This window comes from Cheilinus undulatus, linkage group 20, assembly GCF_018320785.1.
Source record: "Cheilinus undulatus linkage group 20, ASM1832078v1, whole genome shotgun sequence".
Taxonomy (NCBI): domain Eukaryota; kingdom Metazoa; phylum Chordata; class Actinopteri; order Labriformes; family Labridae; genus Cheilinus; species Cheilinus undulatus.
This window is the reverse complement of record NC_054884.1, coordinates 41,272,504-41,298,643: the sequence shown is the minus strand read 5'-3', so window position 1 is coordinate 41,298,643 and position 26,140 is coordinate 41,272,504. Positions and strand designations below refer to the sequence as shown.

Sequence of the window (26,140 nt, the reverse complement as noted above, 5' to 3'; positions counted from 1 at the left end):
AATTTCATAAAAATATAGTTATACCTCAGTATTGACAGCTCATCTTTTCAGGAGTTTTACAACACATACCTTCTCTCCTGAGTCAGTGTTGCAGTGGCTCGCAGGATCGCATACTTTCTTCTTATTTCCTGTCGTTGACGATAAAGTTGTCGTCTAATGATAAAACTCATAAGACGAACTCGGACCAGCCTTATGTACAGCTCTTAGAGCGGTCGCTTTTTCTAGTAGAAACCAACAATAATATGACAGTGGAAATGACGATTTCATTCATTGTTTACAACATTTAAAACTCACATTATTCAACGTGTTGACGTCAGACGCCCGCCGGCCAAATGACCAATCAATGTAAACTACAGAGACACGCAAGCCACGTAGTTGATGACCATATCACGTAGGTTCATCATGTAAAGTCTGTTAGTCCGGATGCAATAATGACAGTAAGAAACCCAAACAGACCGAACCAAATGTACACAATGGAACAAAAACACAGACCTTGGTCCAGACCTTGGTCCAGACCTTGGTCTGGACTTGCAGGTGTGAAAACATCCTTAGAAATGCCAGCTCCTAAACTGCGTGGCAGTTGATGACGCAGCAGGAACAAAAGGGTGGGGGTGGGGGGAGTTCAGTGGTAAAAGTGATAAAAAATGAGTAAAGAATAATCTTTTTTTTTTCTTTTTTTTTTTTTTTTTTGCATTTGTGATGTTACACATGAAAATAATTCAATTCTACACAAATATATTACACTGATTTATTTAGAAAAACACACAATGTTAAATTTTACTCAATATATTCAGATATTCAGTTTTTCTGACACATTATTTGTCCAAAATGCACATATTTGTTCTTTATGTACAATTGATTCAAATTTGTTTAGTAAATATCAATTGACCCCAGTCTCAGTTTTTACAGGATGAGTCAGGGGTCAGAATGAGTTGAATGCAGCCTTGACACTTCTGGATGTACTTCATACACACAGTTCCTGGTAACTAACTGCCAAAACATTTGTGGGAATATAACAAAATGCTGCCAAGTTGGATCTCTCCCACTGTGTCACAATAATCATTGACTGTTCCAATAAACATCTGTCAACCTAGGAAGGTAACCTTATCCTGGAACAGGAGTCAAAGGCTGTGCGAGGACATCCAGCCATTATACAAGAATAATAGTGTAATACACAATATGGGCCATTCTACCGAATTGGTTCAAATTCAGAGTTGGAATTTTTGTGAAATTTGTATGTTATTTGGGAAAATTTTTACCATTTTCATGTTGCACTAGATCTAAGGGGCATATATATAGTAACTGAACAGTCAACTTTCACATTGTATTTTCTAACTTTTCCAAAATATCTTTCCTTTCCTAAAATTTGTCACTAAATTACATTAGAATCAAAATAATTATATTAACCTATTCATATTTTTTTCTGTTCCCCATTGTACAGAGTATTTTTAGAAATTAATATATATGGTTTCTGCATCAAAATCAAATTAAATAAATTTTTAACAGAATTTAATATTTATTTTTTCTAAACGTACCAAAATTTAAAAGCTATTTTTCCTTGTAAAATGTATAAAGTTGATCATATTGACTCCATTATTCATCATTGCTTAAAGTACACATACACTTGACCAATCATTATCATAAAATGTGGGTTGATGATCCAATACATTTTATTTTTGTTAAAACAGCTGTTTTTTCGGTAGTGACTGCACTGTTTCAGTAGTGACCATACTGTTGCTGTAGTTACAGTCGTACTTTGTTTGAGAGTGGCATTGTAATCACTTAACTCTTTTTGCTATATTTTAAGTTTTGACATGTATTACAATCAATGAAACATATTAATTCATCATTAAATAAATAACAATGGTTTATCTTCCATATGAATTTTTTATTGGAATGACAAACAATAATGTCTAATTATCAATGAAATAATTTTTTTGTGTGACAACCATTTAACAAAACCATGCTTCCAACACCTCAGGGCATCACTGCATGACATTTTTAAGTATAAACAGTAGAGTGCAATCATTAAAATAAAGTTTTGCAACCTAAACAGTAGTCTCTCAAGGCAGACTACTAGTGCATGTCAAAAATTTAGAATATCATGAAAAAGTTCAATATTTTTTGTCACTTGTTTCTGAAAGGTAAACCCATATATTATATAGACTCATTACACACAGAGTGAAGTATTTGAAGCCTTTATTTCTTGAAATGTTGATGATTATGGCTTACAGATAAGAAAACCCAAAATTCAGTGTCTCAAAAAATTAGAATATTACATAAGAATATTTAAAAAAGGATGTTTTAAACAGAAAAGTCAGGCTTCTGAAAAGTATGTTCATTTCTATGCATCAATACTTGGTTGGGCCTCTTTTTGCATGAATTACTGCATCAATGCTGCGTGGCATGGAGGCGATCAGCCTGTGGCACTGCTCAGGTGTAATGGAAGCCCAGGTTGCTTTGATAGCAGCCTTCAGGTCATCTGCATTGTTGGGTCTGGTGTCTCTCATCTTCCATAGATTCTCTATGGGGTTCAGGTCAGAGTCACAGTAACACCATGGTCATTGAAGCAGCTTTTGGTACCTTTGGCAGTGTGGGCAGGGGCCAAGTCCTGCTGGAGAATGAAATCAGCATCTCCATGGGGCTTGTCAGCAGAAGGAAGCATGAAGGTCTCTAAAACGTCCTGGTAGATGGCTGTGTTGACCTTTGACCTGATTAAACACAGTGGACCAACACCAGCAGATGCCATGGCAGCCCACATCATCACTGACTGTGGAAACTTCACACTGGACTTCAAGCAACGTGGATTCTGGTCCTCTCCACTCTTCCTCCAGACTCTGGGACCTGGATTTCCAAATGATATGCAAAATTTACTTTCATCTGAGAAGAGGACTTTGGACCACTGAGCAACAGTTCTGTTTCTCCATGGCCCAGGTAAGACCCTTCTGACGCTGGCTCTGGTTCAGGGGTGGATTGACACCAGGAATGCCACATTTGTAGTCCATGTCTAGGATTGGTGTGTAGTCCATGTCTAGGATTGGTCTGTAGTCCATGTCTAGGATTGGTCTGTAGTCCATGTGTAGGATTGGTCTGTAGTCCATGTCTAGGATTGGTCTGTAGTCCATGTCTAGGATTGGTCTGTAGTCCATGTCTAGGATTGGTCTGTAGTCCATGTCTAGGATTGGTCTGTAGTCCATGTCTAGGATTGGTCTGTAGTCCATGTCTAGGATTGGTCTGTAGTCCATGTCTAGGATTGGTCTGTAGTCCATGTCTAGGATTGGTCTGTAGTCCATGTCTAGGATTGGTCTGTAGTCCATGTCTAGGATTGGTCTGTAGTCCATGTCTAGGATTGGTCTGTAGTCCATGTCTAGGATTGGTCTGTAGTCCATGTCTAGGATTGGTCTGTGCGTAGTGGCTCTTGATGCGCTGACTCCAGCCTCAGTCCACTCCTTTTGTATTGAATTTGTCCTGCTTTTATATAGCGTTATAGTTCATGACATTAAAATGTTCTGTTTTATTTTAATAATCTTCAGTAACCACTGGCACAATTTACCCCAACGTATTCTCCCCAAAGGCACAACTTACCCCGCACCGTGGGCAAGTTGTGCCATGAGACCACTTTTTTCTGAAAGCTATATTTCTTAAACAGTTTATTTCAGATCCAAAGTTACTGTTCCCAGGGATGCACCACATCCTGAAATATATGTACGTACTTAAGTTGGAGGCATTACTGTCATGGCCTCACTTTAAAATCACTTTGAGTAAAAACTGGCACATCTCACCCCACTCTCCCCTATCTATGTATTATATTATGTAAGACTTTAATCAAAAATGAACATCATACTGTCACTACCGAAACCGTCATGTCACAACCAAAATCTTTTCATATGTTTTGGTAGTGACTGTTTCGGTAGTGATATTTTATGCTAGTTTTTAGCATAACTCAACAATGCTTAGCACAACGTGGCTACCAAACACAGTTTGGAACATGTGTACAGAGATAGAAAACACAACATTAAGCATTCAAATCAAAAGTGCTTATTTAATTGCAGAAATGATGTGTTTGGTAGTGACAGTCCTTAAAACCACACACTGTTTTTTAGACTTTGGAAGGCATGTACTTAAAAATGTTGTAAACTAACTACTCACCATGTGGCCATGGATGAACAGGAAGGTAATGTCTCCTCTTGGTGAAATTTCTGGGGGTGTGGCTAAAACCAAGCCCTGCCTACAGGCTGAAACTCTTTGTGTTTCGGTAGTGACATAAAAACTTGGGACAGGATTTTTTACATAACAAATTTTAATTAAAAAAAAAATCTACAAAATCAATCTAAAAATTTCAACTTCCTTTTAAAAGAAATCAAAAAGTTCTATTAAAATAAAACATTTAGGAAATTTTCAAAAATCATTAAAATGTTATTTTCATGAATTGAAATTTAGGAGTTACAGGTTGGGACAGCCACCTCCCAATAGAAAGTGACATATAAAAGAGAATTTTTTATATATTCAATTTAATGGTATCTCAATTAATGTCTTGTGATAAAATAGATCATAACATGATATTAGTATGTATGCAAGGTCTGAACACTTCATTGTTTTTTAAAATATGATTTTCATTGTGGGACAGCAATTTGAACCAATTGGGTAGAATGGCCCATATATGCAAAACACAATATACCTACAAAGTCTGGAGTCTGACCCGGAGGGGCGAGTACGAGCTGCTGGTCCACATGGAGGACTTCAACGGAAACATGGCGTCTGCTCGTTACGACTCGCTCTCCGTCGGATACACCCTGTCTGTGTCTGATTCATCGACGGAGGCGCCGGTGAGCCTGAAGCTCTGCTGGTTTGGCGTTTTTCTGATCAGATTCAGGATTGACCTGTTAAAGTCGACTTTCTTGTCTTTATCCTGAGGAAGCATCCTGTCGCTGATGCTGCTACTTAGTTTTGTTGTCATGTCTGATAAAAATCCTGATGTTCTGGTGTTTCTCTAGGAGACTCTCTGACCGTTCACAGTGGAATGAAGTTCACCACCTCTGACAAAGACCACTATGAGCCCCCTCACCCTTTAGCTAAAAGCATCAATAATGAGTGGAAAAACAGAAAACATCTTTTTATGTTAATAAAGCCACAGATCTACAGGAAATGTCCCAGTGTGAGAGATAAATACCCAAATAACCAACCATCATTCATCAGCTCTTTGACAAACATCTCAGAGCTCAAACTAATATTTTAACACGTCATTAGACCAGCTGGAACTTCATAAATAAAAAGGATATATGTTCATTATTAGTAACATCCTTTCTTCTAATACTATAAAGATTTTTTGTGGCCTATTTCATCCCTTTATAACAGAATAATGCAACAATTCCCTGTTTATTTCATCTATGGATCAGCTGATCTGTGGATCTTCTTACATCCCTGGTTTTGGATCGTGGCTCTCTCTAAAGTATTTTAAACCAGCTGGCCCGGACAAGTTGTAACCCTTGTTTTTAAAACTTGCCTCAGACTTTATGCTGAACCATTGTGTCACATTTTGAATCTGACTTTAAGTGATAATAAAATCCCTGAGGTTTGGAAAGCAGCATTCGTAACCCCTCTGTTCAAAGGAGGTGATTCAGCAGCCTTAATAATGACAGACCCATATCCAAACTTTGAGTACTGTCCAAGTGCTAGAGTCCCCGGTCAGTGACCAGGTGAAAGGCTACCTGGCTTCCATTCTGTCTTTTTTCACTGAGGTTTCTGGAAAGAACACAGCACTACCACTGCTGCAATGAAAGTAGTCAATGATGCCTTAGAGCACTGATCATCAACTGGTGGCCCGCGGGGCATACCGGGCCCCCCCAAGCTTCCTTCCGGCCCCCTAAAAGATCACTGAATTGAGAAAAGGAGGGAAAGAAGATGTTGTGGTTTTAAGAGTATCCTTTGGCTTTAAATGTCTGCAGCTGTTAAATCCACCCAAAAACAATGAATATCCACAGAGTTTTAGAATGACTCAACATTTGATCTGTTTTACAGAAATTTACTGTCATAATTAGTAAGTTTTTCAAAAAAGAGTTAAGGTTGGCAGAGGTGCTGCAAAAATGACCAGATAAAGTGGTGAAAAGGGTTAGAGAGAAGCAAAAATGGGTGATAGGTGGCCAAATGGGTCGTGGAGAGACAAAAAAGGCAGATAATGTGGTGAAAAGATGTTAAAATGTGGCCAAAATTGGTAAAAGATAAGAAAAAGGGGCAAAAGGTGTCAAAAAATGGTTACAAATGACAAAAAATAGTGCAACAAAGTAATGAAAAGTGGCAAAAATAGAAGAAAATGGCAAAAATGGATAAGAGTGGCACAAAGGGGATTAAACATCTTTTTACATCCCTGGTTTTGGATCGTGGCTCTCTATAAAGTATTTTAAGACAATAAGGCTCTTTGGTAGGATACGGTTGAGTTCCCCTGGTCTAGACTGTCTTCAGACAGAGAAATATCAGTGGCAGGCAGAAATAAACTTTAGTTTGATTTAGACAGCATGGACAGCCTGAAAGAAGTGAAACTACACATTTTTAGATACACTGGCCAAAAACAAAGTGGCCACCTATAAAAGGTCACACACTCTAATATTTGGTTGGACCGCCTTTAGCTTTGATTACAGCACGCATTCGCTGTGGCATTGTTTGGATAAGCTTCTGCAATGTCACAAGATTTCTTTCCATCCAGTGTTGCATTAATTTTAATATTGATGATGGGAGAGTCTGACCACTGCGCAAAGCCTTCTCCAGCACATCCCAAAGATTCTCAATGGGGTTAAGGTCTGGACTCTGTGGTGGCCAATCCATGTGTGAAAATGATGTCTCATGCTCCCTGAACCACTCTTTCACTATTTGAGCCCGATGAATCCTGGCATTGTCATCTTGGAATATGGCCGTGCCATTAGGGAAGAAGAAATCCATTGATGGAATAACCTGGTCATTCAGTGTATTCAGGTAGTCAGCTGACCTCATTCTCTGGGCACATAATGTTGCTGAACCTAGACCTGACCAACTGCAGCAACCCTTCTTAAACAGACTAACATCTTTTCCACGACCACAGGATGTGTCTTTCCACATGGTTGTTTAAGAAATGAGAAGTTACTCATTGCATCAGCTGGGGTTAAATAACTTGTTGCCAGCTGAAAGATAATCGCCCATGCAGTAATTATCCAATAGGGGGCTGGTACCTATTTGCTTAGTTAAATCCAGGTGGCCACTTTGTTTTTGTCCAGGCAGTGCATTATCCTCCACATTTATATTCCACTAAATGCATTGAAGGATCTTCTAATCAGGTAACGCGCTGCAGGTGTGACTGCTCTCCACAGGGCCATGGGGGACGGTGCAACCTCGGGAGAAGACAAGGTAAGTTGACGGCAAACACAAGTGACCAGCGGGAGCTGGAAACCGGAAGTGAGTCAAAATAAAGCCATTTTCAAAATAAACACCACCATCTTCTTTGATTTGTAAACTGCAGCAGGCCATACTGTGATTTAATGTTTAATGCCATTAATTTCCCAACCCCAAGTTAAAAGTGACAAAGATTTTAAGAAGGAAAGTGGAAAAAATGGGTTGAAAGAAGAAATAGTGATATTGAATTGGCAAAGTTTGTTTAAAGGCAGAAAAATGGTGAAAAGCTGTTAAAATGTGGCAGAACGGGGCACCAAAAATGGGCAAAAATTGGTAAAAAGGGGCAAAAATAAGATCAACATGGAAGCCTGTGCTTTAAGAAAGGAAAACTGTGGTAAAAGAAGGTCAAAAGTGGTTAAAAAGTGGCAATTTTGTCAGAAATGAGGGTAAAAAAGTCCAATAAGGTTCATCATGTCTATCCTTAGTGATATGCTTATACTTTCTTCTATAACAGACAAAAAACATGTAAAGGTATGAACTAAAAAAGTTTTTTGTCTGTTATAGAAGAAAGTATAAGCATAGGGTAAAAAGTGGTCAACCCCTTAAAGCCTGTTGTCGCATATTTGATACATACTTTTACGATACCTCTATCTAATCAATCCGCTTAATAAATTATTAAAAAAAACTTCTGAATACAATCTGATAAATGATAAAAATGCTCTTAAGTGGATTAACAGTTACCAAAAACACCTCATGAATAAAATGAAATACTGAAAATATAATTGTTTAATTTTATGGCAATTTGGATTTTTAAAAATTTCAGTAAAAAGTGAAATGAACACTTCAGTTCCAAAAAGTTCAAATTTTCTGGCTGTAATTTGTGTTTTCAGGCTTTAAGGGGTTGAAAAGTGGCATAAGCAGTTAAAGTGGCTAAAAGCAGTAAAAAGGGGTAAGCAGCAAATATTAAGAAAGAAAAAAGTGAAAAATGGTAAAAGGTAGGGATGTCCGATATTATTGGCCTCCCAATATTATCGGCCGATAATAGCATAAAAATGTATTATCGGAAATTATTGGATTTTCATTTAAAAACATAAATAAATTAATTCTTTCAAAAAACTTTTACCCTGAGTTTAGATCAGCCAACATTTTTACTCCTTTGTTTACGATTACTAGTGCTACTCTAGTCTGGACTGAAGCTGTTTGCCTTCAATGTTTTTGTTGTAGTTTTGCCATTTGTGAAGAAGTCAAAACTAAGTATTTTGCCCTAGTTGTAGTGGCCGGGTATTGTCAGGATTATCTCAGGGAGAGCATGATCCAAGCTGTTGTTTGAAGCATGTAAAAAAATAAGAAAAAAAGAAGCATTTGTCTTTTATAATAAATATGGCAGTGCCATGTTGGCACTTTTCTCAATGACTTAAGTTGAAGTTGTTTCTCATTTTTGCACAGGGAAATCAAACGTTTGCATTTGAAAGCCTTGTTGTTACATTTATGAATGCATCCAGTGGGGCATCACAATAAAGTGACTAAATTAGGCATAATGTGTTCATTTCACAACAGGGTATATGTGATGTTGTTACCTTACATTAGTTTTGGTGGAAAAAAACCCGCATATTATCGGTATCGGGAATTAAGAGTTGGACAATATCGGTTACCGGTTATCAATAAAAAAGCCAATATCGGACATCCCTAGTAAAAAGCTGTTAAAAATGGGCACAAATTGGTCAAAAGAAGCAAAAGTGGGATCAACATGGCAGCCTGTGCTTTAAGAAAGGAAAACTGTGGTAAAATGGGTAGAAAATAAAGTCCCTTTGTTGTGTTGCTGGGGATCAATAAAGTCCAGTAAATATTTAGAATCCTAAAGTACACAGTCTCAGGACTAGCAGTGAGTCAATCATCTGTTAATGTTTAATAAGGTCAAATTTAATGTCAATGCATTGTGGACCCTATAAAAGTCTGGACTGTAGATCTTCATCAGATCACTCTGACAGAAGCATCACCATGAAGGTAAGAATGTTAGAACTTTACAGCAGGGCTGTCAGACTCAATCACAGCAGGGACCGGATTCTGGATTCAGGTCTAACCTGAGGGCCTAACAGGGTCAACATTTAACCAGAAACTGTCAAACTCATTTCACCAGTGATAAAATATGAAACAAAACCTAGCACTGATGATAAATGATTTTGACATTTAAAAAGTTAAAAAGATCAGTTTAAAGGCTCACAATCTGAGAAAGTACATTTATTAGTTCAAAAAGGTCAAAACATGAAACTGAAAAATAATGTTTTTTAAAGGCAAATATATTTCAATCAGGAGAGACCAGTGACTGATTTAAAGAGAACATTTTATTTTACATGTGAGATAATGAATAAATATTAACATAGATGTGATATTGAATTATTGTCAGTCTCTTTGGCACTTGAACTCCACATGGACATAGCGTGATCGAAGGGTGTCTGCCCTGAGCGGCGGAAAGATCTATCCTCGTGGAGTCCAGACACTGGTGGTGATGGCTGAACAAGTCATCTTAGTCCATAGTTGATGGACTTGTAGACTTGGCGGTGCTGGGGAGGTGGAGGGTCGCCGGAACCACGCCATGAATGAACTGATGGAGGAGAAAGCCAGATTATAAAGGGGCGGCAGAGATTTGATAGGCCAACAGTGAGGAAGAGGATAGGTGTGACCAGGTGATGTGAACAGCTGATTATGATGTGAAGCAGAAGGAGGTGCATGAAATAGTGCAGGTAGAAGCTACTAAACCTGCATGGAGAATATGGTCTTCCTGACTGAACTTACGCTATAATCTTCATCAGAAAGAAAGTCAAAATCATGAGTTTAAAAGGTCAAAATACGAAATATATTTTAATCATGGAATTAAAAGTCAAAATATGTCTCAGAATTTTAAATTGTGAGTCTAAAAGGTCAAACTCTGGGATTATGAAGTCAAAGTTTGGAGTTGAAAATATGAGGTGAGATAGAAAAAAAAGGTTTAAAAATGTCAAAATATCACTTAAAAATCAGAATTATCAATCTTAAAACTCAAAATATTATATGAGAAGTCAGAATCATGAGTTGAAACGCTCAAAGTATGAAATAAAAAGTCAAAATCCTGAGTTTGAGTCCTGATTGTATGATGCTAAATTGAAAATGTGAATTTTCCACATTCCTGACTTCTTATCTAAATATTTTTACTCCTGACTTTTTCAGATTTTATGACTTAACAAGGAAATCTTAAATCATCAGGATAAGTTCACATTTTTATACTTGAGGAAATCTGCAGACCTCAGACTGATGGGACAGTTAGAACAGGAATATCAGATCATCTTTAGGGCCGGATTTAACTGTTCTACGGTCCGGATTTGGCCCCCGGGCCTTGAGTTTGACACCCGTGTCCTGTAGTATCATAGATCAGAAACAGGTCCCGGAACGTTCACAGTCCAGGATTTTATGAAGGTTCATGTTTCATTGGAGCCGCTGACTACAGCTCTCTCTGCTTTCTACAACCAACTTCATATTGTCAGAAATACTCCTCCTGTGGCTGTCATTTCTAAAACCTATGGGCTATTTTTCTCTTCATTTTCCTCTCACTTGTTTTCCCTCCATGATGGCGTTAGCCGAGGCTGGACGTTCTGGTTTCTAGTTGTCTGTCCGTCTGTCCATCCGTATGTTTGAGCCCTTCATGATCATCAAATCTCTAAAACATTCTCATTATTTTCAGCTCATTTTCTAAAAATCACACTCTCTGATTTTTCTCTTCATATCAAACTTTCCGTGTGCTCCAAACATTTTTTGCTCTTAGATTTGTTGATGAAGCCACCAATAGTAAAAAGGTAGAGGATGGACCAATCATGTTAGCTCTGCCTGTTGTTGCTATGCTGATCTCACCAGGAAAGTCCCAACATTCTATCACACACACACACAAACACACACACACACCCACACACACACACACACATGGTGAAATGTTAAAGCCAAAAATCATCATTGAACTTTAAAAGTAGTTATCAGAAGTATTGATTGATTATTAAAGGGGAGATGCAGACTGAAATCTCTGCAGGCTAATAGCACGACTATCATCAGGTTACTCTAACAACTTTAAAAAATCTGAAATGTCCCTTTAAGCTGGAGAAAGTTCATAAACATGGTGATAGTTTTCTCCAAGCTTACTCTGGCTGAGTGAAGAACAGTGTAAGCTCATAAATGCTAACCTTGTGAGGCACTAACGTGGCGTTAATAACCTCTGAGACCGTTTAAACGCCAGAATTCCTTCCAACGTCAGAGCGAGGGATTGTTGACTTCTCGCTGAATGAAAATGAAAATGTGAACCTTTGTTCCAGCTGCTTCCAGTCCTCATCTTTCTCCTGGCTCCTCAGCTGATCAGCTGTTTGCCCTTCATGCCGTTCGACTGTAATGACATCTATAACAACTACACCCGGCCCAGCGGCGTGTACACCATCTACCCCATCGGATCCACGTCTGCTGTCCAGGTAGGCCTCAGCCTCTCTGGGTTGTGGAAATGTTTGTAGAAACGAGTCATCTCTGACAGAAATCTCATCATCATCATCCCTCTGATAGAGCAGATATTCACCAGCAGTCATCACTGATGTTTTCATACGCTTGTGTTTCCAGGTGTTCTGTGACATGGACTCCCAGGGAGGCCGATGGACAGTGAGTGTTTGAAAGCTGCTGGAAATCCTAAAGTCATCTGACAGGCTCTGTGAGGGCGGAAAATGACAGGAAATCAAGGAAATATGGCTGTAACACACTCCTGGTGCCTTGTCATCCACCTACTTTGAATGTGCCAAAATTATTTAACATATCGTCTCAACAATTGAGAAAAATATGATTTTTTTGTTTTTTTAAAGATTTATTTTTGGGCTTTTTTGTGCCTTTATTAGATAGGGGAGGACAGTGGATAGAGTCAGAAACAGGGTCAAGAGTGGGAGTGAGACATGTGGTAAAGGGCCTCAGGCCGGATTGGAACCCAGGCCGCCGTACATGGGGAGCTCCTTTAACCACTAGGCCATCTGCTCCCCAAATATGAAAAAATTTGACAAAATTAACAAAGAAAATCATGAAAAAATGTGGCAAAATAAAGACATACAAGAAAAACCGGGAAACAAGTTTAAAAAATCATTTAAAAATGTGGCAAAAATTAAGAAAAACATTTTAAAAAATTGGCAAAATTAATAAAAACATGAAAAAGTGGCAAAAATTAAGTAAAAAAACATGAAAAAATGTGACACAATTAAGTTAAAAAATATAATGACAAAATGTGGCAAAATTAAGAAAAACATTTAAAAACATTTTAGCAAAATCTAGATAAACATGAAAAAATCTGGCAAAATTTAGTAAAATCTCATGAAAACATGTGTCCAAAATGTGTTTAAAAAATCAATGATAAATGGTAGCTATAATAAGTTAAAACTGATAAAAAAAATGTTAGCAAAATTGTGCAAAAACTAGACAAAAGTGTGCTAAAATAAGTTTAAAATCATGAAAATGTGGCAAAATTGGGTTGAAAATGATAAAAGAAAAGGTGCCTAAAATAAGTTAAAAGTGATGAAAAGGGGGCGTTGGTGGCCGTGTGGTTTAAGGCCGCCCCATGTACACAGACGGCCCGGGTTTAAATCTGGCCTGAGGCCCTTTACTGCATGTCTCTCCCCCACACTTGTCCCTGTTTCTGACTCTATCCACTATCAGTCTATGTCAAAATAAAGGCACAAAAATATCTTTTTTAAAAAGTGATGAAAAAAAGGGGCAAAAATTAAATAGCGAAAAATGGGCAAAAGTTGTGCAAAATGTGGGAAAATTGGAAAAAAACTGGGTGAAAATGTGGCAAAATAAGGTTAAAATTCATGAAAACAGGTGGTAAAAATGGGAAGAAAAATGTCCTAATTTGTTTAAAAGTAGAATCAATGAATAATTTCAACATCTGAACCCAATTATAGCTTGCCGTGCTTTTCACTTCTAAATAAAGTAACTGTTAGCCAGGATGCTAACACCAATGCTAACAATCCAACACACAGATATGACTATCATCAATAAATCACACCTGAGGAGGGCCCATTGTTGGGGGGGCAGGGGGCTCCAGGGGCCCAGTGGATTCTGTATCAGGCCTGGTTACAGTACTTGTCACTGAGCTGTAGTAATAACGTATGGCTGTAAATCCTCTAGACCTGCCTTACCACACCATTTCAGATCCACAGATCACTTCTAAACTTAGAAACAAGAGAATTTAGTCCAGGTGGGATTTTAGATGTGACAGAGCATCATCAGTGATCCAGTTCTCTGATCAGTATGACCATCATGAACTCTAAAAAGGGGTCATTTTTACCCTCTGGCAGGTTAAGGTCTACAGAGACCCCCAGTGGTTCTCATCTTAAAGACCAACCACAGCAGCACTGCTAGCAACAGTCAATGTAATCCACTGACAGTCATTTACCAGCTAACTAACCTCCATCCTGTCCTCCAGGTGTTCCAGAGGAGGATGGATGGCTCGGTGAACTTCTACAGACCCTGGGATCAGTATAAGATAGGCTTTGGGAGCGCTGCTGGAGAGTACTGGCTCGGTAAGACAGAAAAACCAGGAAGTCCAGAGATGATTGATGATGCTGACATATCAAACTAGGACGTTTAGAATCTGACCTAATGAAGGGGAACTCATCCTCTCCTTCATGTTTCTGTGTTTGATTTCTCAGGTCTTGAAAATATTTTCCATCTGACTCGGAGGAAGAGGTCCGAGCTGCTGGTGGACATGGAGGACTTTGATGGAAACACGGCGTCTGCTCGTTACACCTCCTTCTCCATCGACCCTGAGACAGACGGATACACCCTGCATGTTTCTGGATTCGTCAATGGAGGCGCCGGTGAGTCAGAAGTTCTCTTTGGTTTCAGGACGACCTGTGAGGATGTCTGTTCTTGTTTTTATAGTAATGAATGAGAAGATGTGTTTACTGTTGGTGACTCTGATGGTTTGTTTGGTCTTCATGTCTGCAGTAATGTCTAAAATCCTGATGTTCTGGTGTTTCTCTAGGAGACTCTCTGACCTATCACAGTGGAATGAAGTTCTCCACCTTTGACAAAGACCAGGACTCATCATCTGGCAGCTGTGCCAAAACATACTTGGGGGCGTTCTGGTATAATGGCTGTCATTACACCAATCCAAATGGTGTTTATCGCTGGGGGGTTGATGGCACTCTTTATGCTGTAGGAGTGGAGTGGTACCATTGGAAAGGCTATGACTACTCTCTGAAGAGATTCAGCATGAAGATCCGTCCTGTTCAGTAGACCACCAGGACCAATCAGCTGATCATCAACATGATCTCTTTAGATGGTAAACACCAGCCTCTCTGATCATGTAGAAGGAGCTCCACAAGGAGACCAGAAGGTTTTCTAAATCCAGTCTGGTTGAGCTCTGAACACCTGTTGGTTCTTACCTGATGAGAATAAATGAGCAGAAACTGTCCATCTCTCTCCTGTCCTGATTCTTTAAGAGCAAAAAACTCAGAATGAACCCAGAATCAGCAACAACACTCTGATGTCTTTATCTAAGCTCAGAACAACACACACAGCTGGAAACCTCACTGCACCAACATTTACACACAAACACAGACACAACAGAAACCTCAGACACACCCCATAAAAATGTCTCTTTACAGCAGAAATAAACATGTTGATGCTTTACTAGAGCTATATCCCAGCTAACCACAGTACAGTGGAGGCAGCCATTGCTAACGGCTTTGAGTACAACTAAACCTCACCTGAAGGGCTTTTGAAAAGTTCAGAGTTCAGTTTTAGTCTGACAAATCCAGATGAGTCTGTGTTCAATGTCAGTCTGTTACTACCCGGGGAGGTTCATAGAGTGTGGGTCTTATCTGGATCTGAACGAGGGAATCAGCCAATCAGACGTCCTCTGCGGTCACACCATCCAGGCTCTAAATTCTGTCGCAAGCGTAGGCAAAATTTTACGGGGCTGTGTCTCTGATGCATTCAGAGGCATCGTGGAAATTCAGGTTCTCTTGGCAAATCCATGAATGGAAATCAAATCTTTTCTGTCTTGACGGTCCCTGTGAATCTTTGAAGCACGTTAAAATGAATCAGAAAGTTAATGTTCAACTGAATTTCAGACAAACTGGCTGTAGCATTATTGATGTAGCACACTCCAAAATCAGACTTGTGATGTTTTAAATCTTAAGGCTTAAACACCAAATAAGCCATCATCATCTGACCTCTTGTTTCTGTCCTGAGTTTGGGCTTTAAAAATGAAACCAGTAGTAGGATTTAAGCTGAGCAGAAAAGAGGTCAAAAAATTAAAAGGAACAGAAAGGCAAACAGGAAGTTGGCAGGTAGATTTGAGTGTTGAGGTTCAGGTGTTAAAGCAGACCTGCTGACTCACAGACACAATCACAGGAAGAGCTTTCAGGAGTGAAAATAAGAGCGTTGTAGGAATTCACAAGTCTTTCTTATCTTAGCGTGAATGTTTCCTTCTGCTGAAGTCGTGCTGAATCTTTAAGAAAATCCACATCAAGGTGAAAGTTTGATATTTGAAATAAGTCTGCCTCATTTCAGTGCAGCCCTTCTATCTGAAAGCATGAATTTCATCCAGTAGAAAATTTCAACAGAGACAGCTGAGCGACCTGCAGATTTAAACACTAAAAATGCCTATCGAGGCAGCTAGCTTACCAAGCTAGCTCCCTCAACACCCCTGGGCTCATGCTGTTTCATTACCTGTTCATGTCTCCTCTCCTCTACGCTCAGTGGTAGAAATTCAGAAATTCACAAGTTGAAATCGTCAACAAATCACAATGTTGGTAATGCACGATGTTCGGTGCAACGCAACAAGTCGGGAATGAAATCACACTCACTCAGTCACACACTTGTGTGACTTACCTCAGATCTGCTGAGGCAGGAGTCGAACCCACGTGTCCCAGTCTCCACTCAGAGTCCTGAACCCCTGGACCACCTTCAGCGCTGAGAAATAACCAGAGAGAAAGGAAAGATCAGACTGAAGCTTTTTGCTATTTGCAGTTTTTTCCTTTTTTGCCATCTTCTGCCACTTTTCACCCATTTAAGCTGCCTTTTACCAATAAATGCCACTTCTGCTGATTTTCCCTCGTTTTTGCCCATTTTTGCCACCTTTTTACTTATATTTTAGTGCCACTTTAACCATTTTTGACACTTTTCACCAGTTAGCTTGTGGCCCTTGTAAAGGTAATTTCCAAACATTGTCTCTCTAGTTGGGCAGGGTTTAGTAACACTGCTTTAGTGCAAAGAGAAAACTGTTCTTTTAATTCAAACATGCTGGTATTTGAGCGTTTTAAACTAACCTGATGCACGTCTGAATTGAACATGTTCAGTGACTCCGTCTGTTCCTGTCTTGAACAGAATCCATTTGGCTCAGTAAGGAGAGATCTGGTTTTGCAGTCTGAAGGTTGTGAGTTCAAGTCTCTCTTCACTGTCATGCTTTTCTCTTGCAGGTGTCTCCAGGTGAGAATAATGTCTGCTTTATCAAATGTGCACTACAGTCCTGAAAGTCTCCAAAAGGTTTTGTGATCTGGGGCCTCATTTATAAAACTGTGCGTAGGAAAGATCGCTACAGCTGGCGTACGCCGGAAACACAGGAAATGCGTGCATACAAAAACTTTCAGATTTATAACAGAGTGTGCACGCACGTCCTACACCTGCTTCCATTTATAAATCACAATCAACTCTAAAGTTCTTGCACGTGAGGGAACGCTTTGCCCCGCCCATATTGTAAAAGGTCAGGTGAACGCCCTTGATGAATATTCAATGATATCAGTTTCATGGTGGACCAAGACAGAAGCGAAAAAAAGAAATCCCACTCAATGTGAGGTCGCGACATTAATAGGAGAGGTGGACACACGCAGAGTCTTATTTGATGGGTACAGTTTGGGCATCACTAATGCCAGAAAGGCTAAAGAGTGGAAGCATGTGGCTGATACTGTAAATAACGTTGCCTCAGAGGGTCAGACTGCGGCTGAAGTGAAAAAGAAATGGTCCGATATAAAAGTGGAGGCGAAAAGGCGCATCGCTCTCATAGAAAGAGTGTCTGTGTGACAGATGGGGGAAAGGGCACACTGGAGCTCACCCCCACAGACGACAAGCTGGCGGGGATCATTGGGGAATTCCTCCTGAGCAGTGTGGTGACCGAGGTGGAGGGGGACACGGATGCACCAAATGCGCTAGAAGCGATCATGTCATTGATGATGTCATTTTAATTACAATTATTGTAAATGTAAAACTTTATTTGTATGGCACATTTTGGGAGCACGGTTACTGTCTGCCTTGTTGTTGATGTGTATGGATGTCATAATAACATGTAGGGTTTGTTTCACAATGACAGAACATGATCGATTCAATAATAAAGGCTATGCGTGTGGGCACGCACACGTGCGTGTGTTCACACACTCCCTCAGGCATCAATGTAAATTCTTCTTTTTTTTACATTTTTCAAATATATCCTTCATATATGTTATGCGTTGTGAAATGTGTAATGTTTGATTATTTCACAAATGTATCAATTTCACATTAGTCTTAATTTCATCCTTCTACTGTTGAGGTCAGTTTCCCGTTCGTCCAGGTTTTGTGCGTACGGCAGGGTCAGAGCTGCCGTGGAGGTGCGCGCATTTCCCGTCAAGTTTGTTTTGAATAAATCCCAAACGTTGCTTACAAGTGACGTACGCTTTCTTTTGTGCGTACGCAGTGTTTACAAATGAGGCCCCAGAACCCTAATTGAACCATTTCACTACATCTTTACCCAGAGATGTTTCTGCAGAAATATCTCTCCACCTCTAATCCAGATAGCTCAGCTAGCAGGGAGAAGGTTTGGAAAGCTGGGGATTGAGGGTTCACGTCCCTCATGGTGCTGCTCATATATATATATATACATATATACTATTGCTCAAAAGTTTGGGATCACTTGGAATTTTTCTGGTTTTCCATGGAAAAACTCCTGAAATGAGTCTGAATAGGAAACACAGCAAATGAAGTGGACATGCTGACCCTGTCAGAGTTAGAAATAAGGATTTTAATGAAAAATGTTCTTTAAACTTTGCCTTCACAGAAAAATACACAGTTTGTAGCGATTACAGCCATGCACACCTTACCCACTCAGCAAAAATTGGTTGAAAACACATTTAAAAAATGTCTTCACTATACGTCTAAACAAAAAACAACTGGACTGTCTGTTTCATAATATTAGAAGCAAAAAAAACCCCCAAAAAATACTTTATCCTTCTGCCTGTTTCCCACTGCCTCAGTGAACTTATCCAAAGTTTCAGAGTTTCATCTATCATATCCTTTAATTTTGGATATACGGCAAGTCTATAATAATTATATAATTAATAATAATAATAATAATAATACCTTGAATATACAAACGTTTCAAAAGCTTAACAGGGTTTTTCCCACATATAAGATTAAGTGGCAGCTGCCACCAGCTCTCAAAGCTCTGACATCATGAAAAACCGTATTTTCTGACAAGCATTACAGCAGGTTGATGATATTTTTAACTGAAATTATGGTGTTACACCAATCGGGTGGGGCTGGGCCCAGGAGTTGGTGCCAAAACTGCCAAAGAAGAAAAAAAGAACCACGAGTTGCCTAACTTTCCTAGATTGTCTTTGGATCAACACAGCGTGGATGAACACTTCACCAGACACTCTGAGGAGAGCGCAGAGGAACGCTGCGCTCAGTGTGTGTCAGCTACATACACACGAAATATAGGAGACTTTTAGCTGTAAGGATAAACACAGGGCTTTATCATCTCTGCATTTCTCCCTCCACTTAATGCTGCAGAATAAGCATGTGACAGGGCGCTGTCCTTATATGTGTGCGCGCTCCCACTGTTTCTGTCTGTCACGTGTGCGCGGGCTGGTTAGCATGCGTTTACACCTCTGTAATGTACTTTAAATGATTAAGCCACAGCGTGTCATCACTAAGACTGAGTGTCAATCAGACGTATCACTGAACAGGAAATATGGATCAATATTGACAATTAGCAGGTTTAAAACATGATCAAAACTCAAGTACGAACACGTCTAATAAGGCAGAGAGAAGGAGAGAGGAGGTCAGGTCAACGATGTGAAGCGCTCACTGATTGTATGTTTTTGTTACATATTTTATATTTCTTCCAGGCAGAAGCTGCAGTAAACTCCTCAGTTCCTCTGATTTTATTTATCAAAAAATATAAGCAGAGAGAAATACACAAAATGCTGATCCTTCTGAACCTAACCCAGAAATAACATTACATATTACTTATATTATTCATATATTATTACAATAATTTATTACAATATTATAATAACAATCTTAAACACAATACCAGCATTATTAAGGGAATAAAGGTAAAATGAAATAAAGGGTGTGACGGACAACTTTTCAGTTAAAATTAGGGATGCACGATATTGGATTTTTGCCGATATCCAATATGCCGATATTTACAGATTCATTTTAGCCAATATCGATATCGATATTGAAATATGCTCTTCGGACAAGAAATTTCAGTCCTTTGGGCATACTTTAAGGTTTGAGGATGACCAAGAAAATAAACTTCAGTCCTTAAAAACACTTGAAAGTTTAAAGAATGAGGATAAATAAAGAAATAGACCTATACTGATGTAGGTCTGTTAGTTCAGCCTAAAATTCCACTAATTTATCAGTATATATGGACAAAATCTACAGTCGATACATGCTGAAATACACAGACAAAATATCAGATGTAAATATCCACAGAAATTTTGATATCTGCTGATACCGATATCAGACCAATAATATAATGCATCCCTAGTTAAAATCAGAGATGATTATGCAGGTCACATGACCTCTTTAAGTGGACAATGAGTCAGTTATTATGGACATAAAATCAAACACTCATGGAAGAAAGACTAAGAAAAGCTTTTTGATGTTAATAACAGCTCTTTAGGCACAACACTTCTATCATTAAAACCTTTATCAGGTCAGACCAGGAAACCGTTCAAAATTAAAGCAGGAACTTATAAAAACAAAAACATTCTCAGTAGATTTAGCCTCTTAATTCCAATCTCAAACTTTACTAAATTAATGTAATTACCTTTAAAATGTACAAAATGTTCTCCCAGGGGAGCATGCCCCTGGACCCCCTAGAAAGGTCAGGGTTCACAGGATCAGAATTTTACCACCGCTGCATCAAAATGAGCCAGGAAAAACACTGTTTAAATTATGTTTAAATCAAACACACATTAGTGGAGGTTTTATCATTGAGATCGCCCTCAACAAATAAATAATATAGAGGCAATAACAATCAAACGTTTGGACACACTGGCTCATACCAAAGACAGAGAGACCTAGCGGGGGCGCATGCACACACAAATGGTGCTGACCCTCCATGGACAGAGAGAAGGAGGAGAAAGTTCAGGTCTGTGTTTATCCGCCATAACTCTAAAACATTTTCCCTTGACAGACAGAGGCCTTCAGTCTACATTACCAACACCTCAGTGCATGTGTATGTCAGTATGTGTGTGAGTGTCGCGTTTATGTGTGTCATACAGCATGAAAGCCCTTGGTGCTACTTAAAAACGCACAAATGGATGAAGAGACCAGCCACTTTTCTGTTATTTAGGGGGAAATTTGAGCCTTGTATGTGCCGAACATCCTCCCTGAAACAAGTCTAAATTATAGTGTAAGGGGAAACAGACACTTGTGACACTTATAAATTCAACCCGCCATTGTGGCTAGTTAGAGTCACTGTCACCCGCCATGGCTGAAATCTACCTGCATTTGGCTAGTTGGCGGGTGTAAATGTCAAGCCCTGGTTGAAAAAAACATAACATGCAAATTCCCTCAGACAATAGACTGAGGTCCAAATTATTATGCATACTGTTTTAGTTCATGTTTTCCTAAGTAGTCTATGATTGGCAGTCAGTAAATTTTTTTGGAATCTGGAGCGCATTCAACTAAATCACCAATGTTGACAATGGTATGTTTGTTTTTTTGCAAAATGACTTCCTTGACAGAAGTAGACTGACTATGGTTGGGGGACCCCACACTGTCTAGGGGGGTCTGGGGTCTGCTCCCCCAGGAGAAAAAATTATGACATCTTGAAGTAAAATGTAATAAACTTGTGCATTTTTGGAGCAAAATCAAGAGGACTTATCCATATAATTTATTTCTCTTAAAAAAATATCTTATATTTATCAAATCAGAGGTGATTATAATTTGATTGGCTAATTACAGTTTTCAGTTCTTTTCCTTGTCTGACGAAAAAGATTTGGGATGATGACGATTTCCTTTTTTAAAACCTTTTACTGACATCTTAGGGTGAATTGTAAACTTATTTTTAATGGATTCTTTTTTTCTACACTCAGAACATCCAAAATACTGAACATCAGTGAAGTAAATTGTGGGGGTGGATATGAACGACAGATTTTTACCTTTCCAAGAACGATGATATCTTCGATCTTTTCCTTGAAGAAGGAAGGCAAGAGGAGGAGGCCACCCCTGAAGTCCATCTCTAGGTGATACAGATTTAACATTTTTAAGTACAAATGCATTTGAACAAAGTTAAGTTAAATAACATAACATGCAAATTCCCTCTGACAACTGAGTCACCGTTACTGCTCCTTAAAATTAATAGGCATCAGAGAAAAAACTGGAATAGCTGTAAGTTACACCGTAAGATTTTTGAAAAATAATTATTTATATGGATATAATGGACAAGTGAACAAAGACTAGACTATAAAAATGACTATTAATCCCTTGTGGCAGCATTTTCATTGATCCTGGAACTTGTGTGACTTTTAGGGATTTTAATCATTTAATCCAAACCAGTAAACCTGATATTTAACGTCTTTTTATCAGTTTTAATCCAATTTTGGTCCTTTATAACCCCTTAGCTTGACTGCTAACCATCACATTGTTTACCCTTTGTGAGGATCTGATGGTAAATGGCAGGCTGTTCTAAAATCAGACCATGCTGCCCTGATAGAGCATAATGGAAACAGAGAGAGCCTGAACTCAATAATCAGCAGAAAAACAACTTTAGGCTCACAGAGATGCTGAACATTATGGTTCTATTTGTTAAGCCATGTTCTGACTCAAATATACAGAGCTTAACAAATTTATTAGACCACCCTAACCCTAACCAAAGAAGGGCAGCAGAGGGCAGTATAACACTGAAATCTGGTGGAAAAAACATTTCCTGCCCTCGCCCATATATGGTAAAAGTGATGTCACAGGGTAGAAAAATAGTCCAGGTGCAAATGTAAAGCCCCAACTCTCAAATGAAGCCCAGAAACCAGAAAATACATGATCCATGCCTTAATGGTGTATGGATCAAAAGAAGTGGTTTCAATGGGTTTCAATGGGGATTTTTTGCACATCAGGGATATTAACGCTATAAAAGAGGTTTACTTTATTTATGCTGGGCTGATTGTTGTGGCTGGGACAGAATTTTGAAAACTGTGCAAAAATGAACAAAAAATACAATTCATGATAATATTAATTGTGAAAGACGACAAAGTTTTTTGTTTTTTTAATATCAACTCACTGTGCTTTTTTTGCACAAGGGGTACCAGAGGGTTAACCAAAGTTGTTCAGCAGCCTTACCCTAACCAGTACAAACCAGTATCAACCACTTTTTACGCTCACTAGTTAAGATCTAGCTTTAAACCTTAGACTAACTTACAACAGCTGTAGGTGTGAAGGATAATATTTCATTCTGAAAGGACTGGAAGAAAAAGAAAAGTGCACTCCCTGAGTAAACTTCCCCACATTACTACAGTTGATCATTAGATATATAACCAACATCTCAGCCTCATTTAAAGAAGGTGGGTAAACTGAGTTAGGCTAGGTTTACCCTCCACTACACCCTGGAGATAAGGAGACACAAGCGCCATTTTATATCTAAACTGAGCATTTTGATTCAAACTTAGCGCTAACCGCCATAAACCTACATTAGTTCAGGGCTACATTAGCTTTAAGCTCCTTTTCAGCCAACCGATACAAACTCAGCCTCATTTCAACAGTATTAGCAAACATTTAGCTTACTTTCATTTACAGCAATACTGAAAATAAAGCCTTAAACAAATAGAGGAGCTGTAGTTGTCGGAGTGAGCCGAGGTTAAAGCTGGAGCTAACATTAGCCAGTGGCTAACAAGCTATTGTTAACCTGTCAGTGCTGATATAAAGACACACACAAAGCCAGTTTGGATCTAAACTTACCTCTGAATTTCACCTTCATGTCGCCTGTCTCACTGATAATTTGGAGTAGTTCCTCATTTGAAGCGCTGGAGAAGCCTGCTCCGTCTGTCACTGCCTCTCACCAGCAGAGAGCGCAGGGAGAACAAAAGAAAGTTCCCGCCTTATCGAGACAGACGTTGGGAAAGCACGCTGCGTTCAAGTGCTGTCGGAAAAACGATGCACAAACTGAAAAAAAAAACAGTATACCAATGCGTTGTTCATCACTCTGAACAATAAGAATATCTGTCTGTCTTTTCTCAGACTTTCTGGTTTAAATTACGTTGGAGGTGTGGTTTGGAGCAATTAAAGAAACCTAAAGAAACGAAAAAGAATTAGTGTAAACCCAAGTACTAAACATCCATTTTTAGGGAGACCTGGAAGTTTAAGAATATGTGAGCTGCAGTATGTCACTGGAATTTTAAAAAGTTATAGAACTATAAGGACAAAAGAAAAAACTAAAGTAAAATTAAAACTCAAAGAATTTTATGAGTTACAGTAAATAATAATGACTAAGATTTTTTAGCTTGGAAACAACTTGTTCTCCCGTCTCTCAGGGACCAAAAAGTGAAAAAATAACTTAACCTCTGTGATTAAAAAAAGGCTTCAGAATATTCATATATTTACTAAAAAAGTGCTTGCGTGTTTTGATATTGGCTGCTTATGAGCCAGTATTCAAAGCAGTTTGTGTCTGCAGAGTACAGGCACATCTCAGGCTCCCTCTTTTTCTCTCCACAGTGAGGCATTCAGGGCCTCCAGTTCTTAAGTCTTTGCACATGCATCCTATACGATAACGTCAGTCTCAAGGGGTTTCAGTGAGCTTTCAAATCCTAGTAAGGGAACAACATAGACACTATAAAGAAGATTTATCACATTTTATTCTTATTGTTCAGAGTGATGAACAACGCATTGGTATACTGTTTTTTTTTTCCAGTTTGTGCATCGTTTTTCCGACAGCACTGACAGCACAGCAGGTGGATTTCAGCCATGGCAGGTGACAGTGACTCTAACTAGCCACAATGTTGGGTTGAATTTATCAGTGTCACAACTTATGCTTCACAAAGTGCTTGTCTGTTTTCCCTTACACTATAATTTAGACTTGTTTCAGTGAGGCTGTTCGGCATGTACATGGCTCAAATTTCCCCCTAAATAACAGAAAAGTGTCTGGTCTCTTCGTCCATTCGTGCATTTTTAAGCAGCACCAAGGGCTTTCATGCTGTATGACACACATAAACGCGACACTCACACACATACTGACATACACACGCACTGAGGTGTTGGTAATGTAGACTGAAGGCCTCTATCTGTCAAGGGAAACTGTTTTAGAATTATGGCAGATAAACACAGACCTGAACTTTCTCCTCCTTCTGTCTCTCCGTGGAGGATCAGCGTCGTTTGTGTGTGTGCGCCCCAGCTAGGTTTCTCTGTCTTTGGTACGAGCCAGTGTGTCCAAATATTGTTTGTTATTGCCTCTATATTATTTATTTGTTGAGGGTGATCTCAATGATAAAACCTTTGCACATGTGTGTTTAATTTAAACATTATTTAAACAGGGTTTTTCCTGGCTCATTTTGATGCAGCGGTGGTAAAATTCTGATCATGCGTACCCCAACCTTTCTAGGGGGGTCCGGGGGGCATGCTCCCCTGGGAGAACATTTTGTACATTTTAAAGGTAGGGTTAGTGTACCCATTAAGCCCAGGCACCATTTAAGCCCACTTGCAACTTTGAAGTCAATTTTTTTTAAAAAGAGGGCCCTGAATCAAATTTTGTAAATATTAAATAAAATGTTCAATGAAATGTTAAATGCTGAAGCCAATGAAAATTAGTTTTAGGCCTACTTAGTCATGTTTGTGGTGGTCCATTGTTACAAGCCAAACATTAAATCCAAGTAAAAAAAAAAAACAATTTTGTGTAACATGTATAACATGTTACTGAATGAATACTAGTCACACAAGCGTGTGAATGAGTGAGTGTGATTTCATTTCCGACTCATTGCGTTGCGCCGAACATTGTGCATTTCCGACATTGCAATTTCAACTCGGAGCGCGTCGATTTCAACTTGTGAATTTCTGAATTTCCACCGCTGAGCGTAGAGGAGAGGAGACATGAACAGGTAATGAAACAGCATGAGCCCAGGGGTGTTGAGGGAGCTAGCTTGGTAAGCTAGCTGCTTTGACGGGCATTTTTAGTGTTTAAATCTGCAGGTCGCTCAGCTGTCTCTGTTGAAATTTTCTACTGGATGAAATTCATGCTTTCAGATAGAAGGGCTGCAGTGAAATGAGGCAGACTTATTTCAAATATCAAACTTTCACCTTGATGTGGATTTTCTTAAAGATTCAGCACGACTTCAGCAGAAGGAAACATTCACGCTAAGATAAGAAAGACTTGTGAATTCCTACAACGCTCTTATTTTCACTCCTGAAAGCTCTTCCTGTGATTGTGTCTGTGAGTCAGCAGGTCTGCTTTAACACCTGAACCTCAACACTCAAATCTACCTGCCAACTTCCTGTTTGCCTTTCTGTTCCTTTTAATTTTTTAACCTCCTTT

General features: G+C 39.0%; 1 protein-coding gene and 1 long non-coding RNA gene across 2 annotated transcripts; one reads left to right on the top strand and one right to left on the bottom strand.

The window, feature by feature from the left end:
• The first annotated feature begins 9,243 nt into the window (after nucleotides 1-9,243).
• On the top strand, nucleotides 9,244-14,824 carry LOC121528696 (microfibril-associated glycoprotein 4-like). Its single transcript, XM_041816250.1, has 6 exons — nucleotides 9,244-9,363; nucleotides 11,694-11,843; nucleotides 11,986-12,024; nucleotides 13,832-13,928; nucleotides 14,058-14,225; nucleotides 14,393-14,824. Exons 1-6 carry the CDS (start codon nucleotides 9,283-9,285, stop codon nucleotides 14,644-14,646), a joined length of 789 nt encoding a protein of 262 aa, XP_041672184.1. The 5' UTR covers nucleotides 9,244-9,282; the 3' UTR covers nucleotides 14,647-14,824.
• LOC121528698 lies at nucleotides 9,861-23,672 on the bottom strand. Its single transcript, XR_005993493.1, has 4 exons — nucleotides 23,578-23,672; nucleotides 21,789-21,868; nucleotides 16,249-16,329; nucleotides 9,861-9,961 (listed from the first exon to the last, which is right to left on the bottom strand). It is a non-coding gene; the product is annotated as an uncharacterized LOC121528698 (long non-coding RNA).
• Between the last annotated feature and the right edge of the window lie 2,468 nt (nucleotides 23,673-26,140).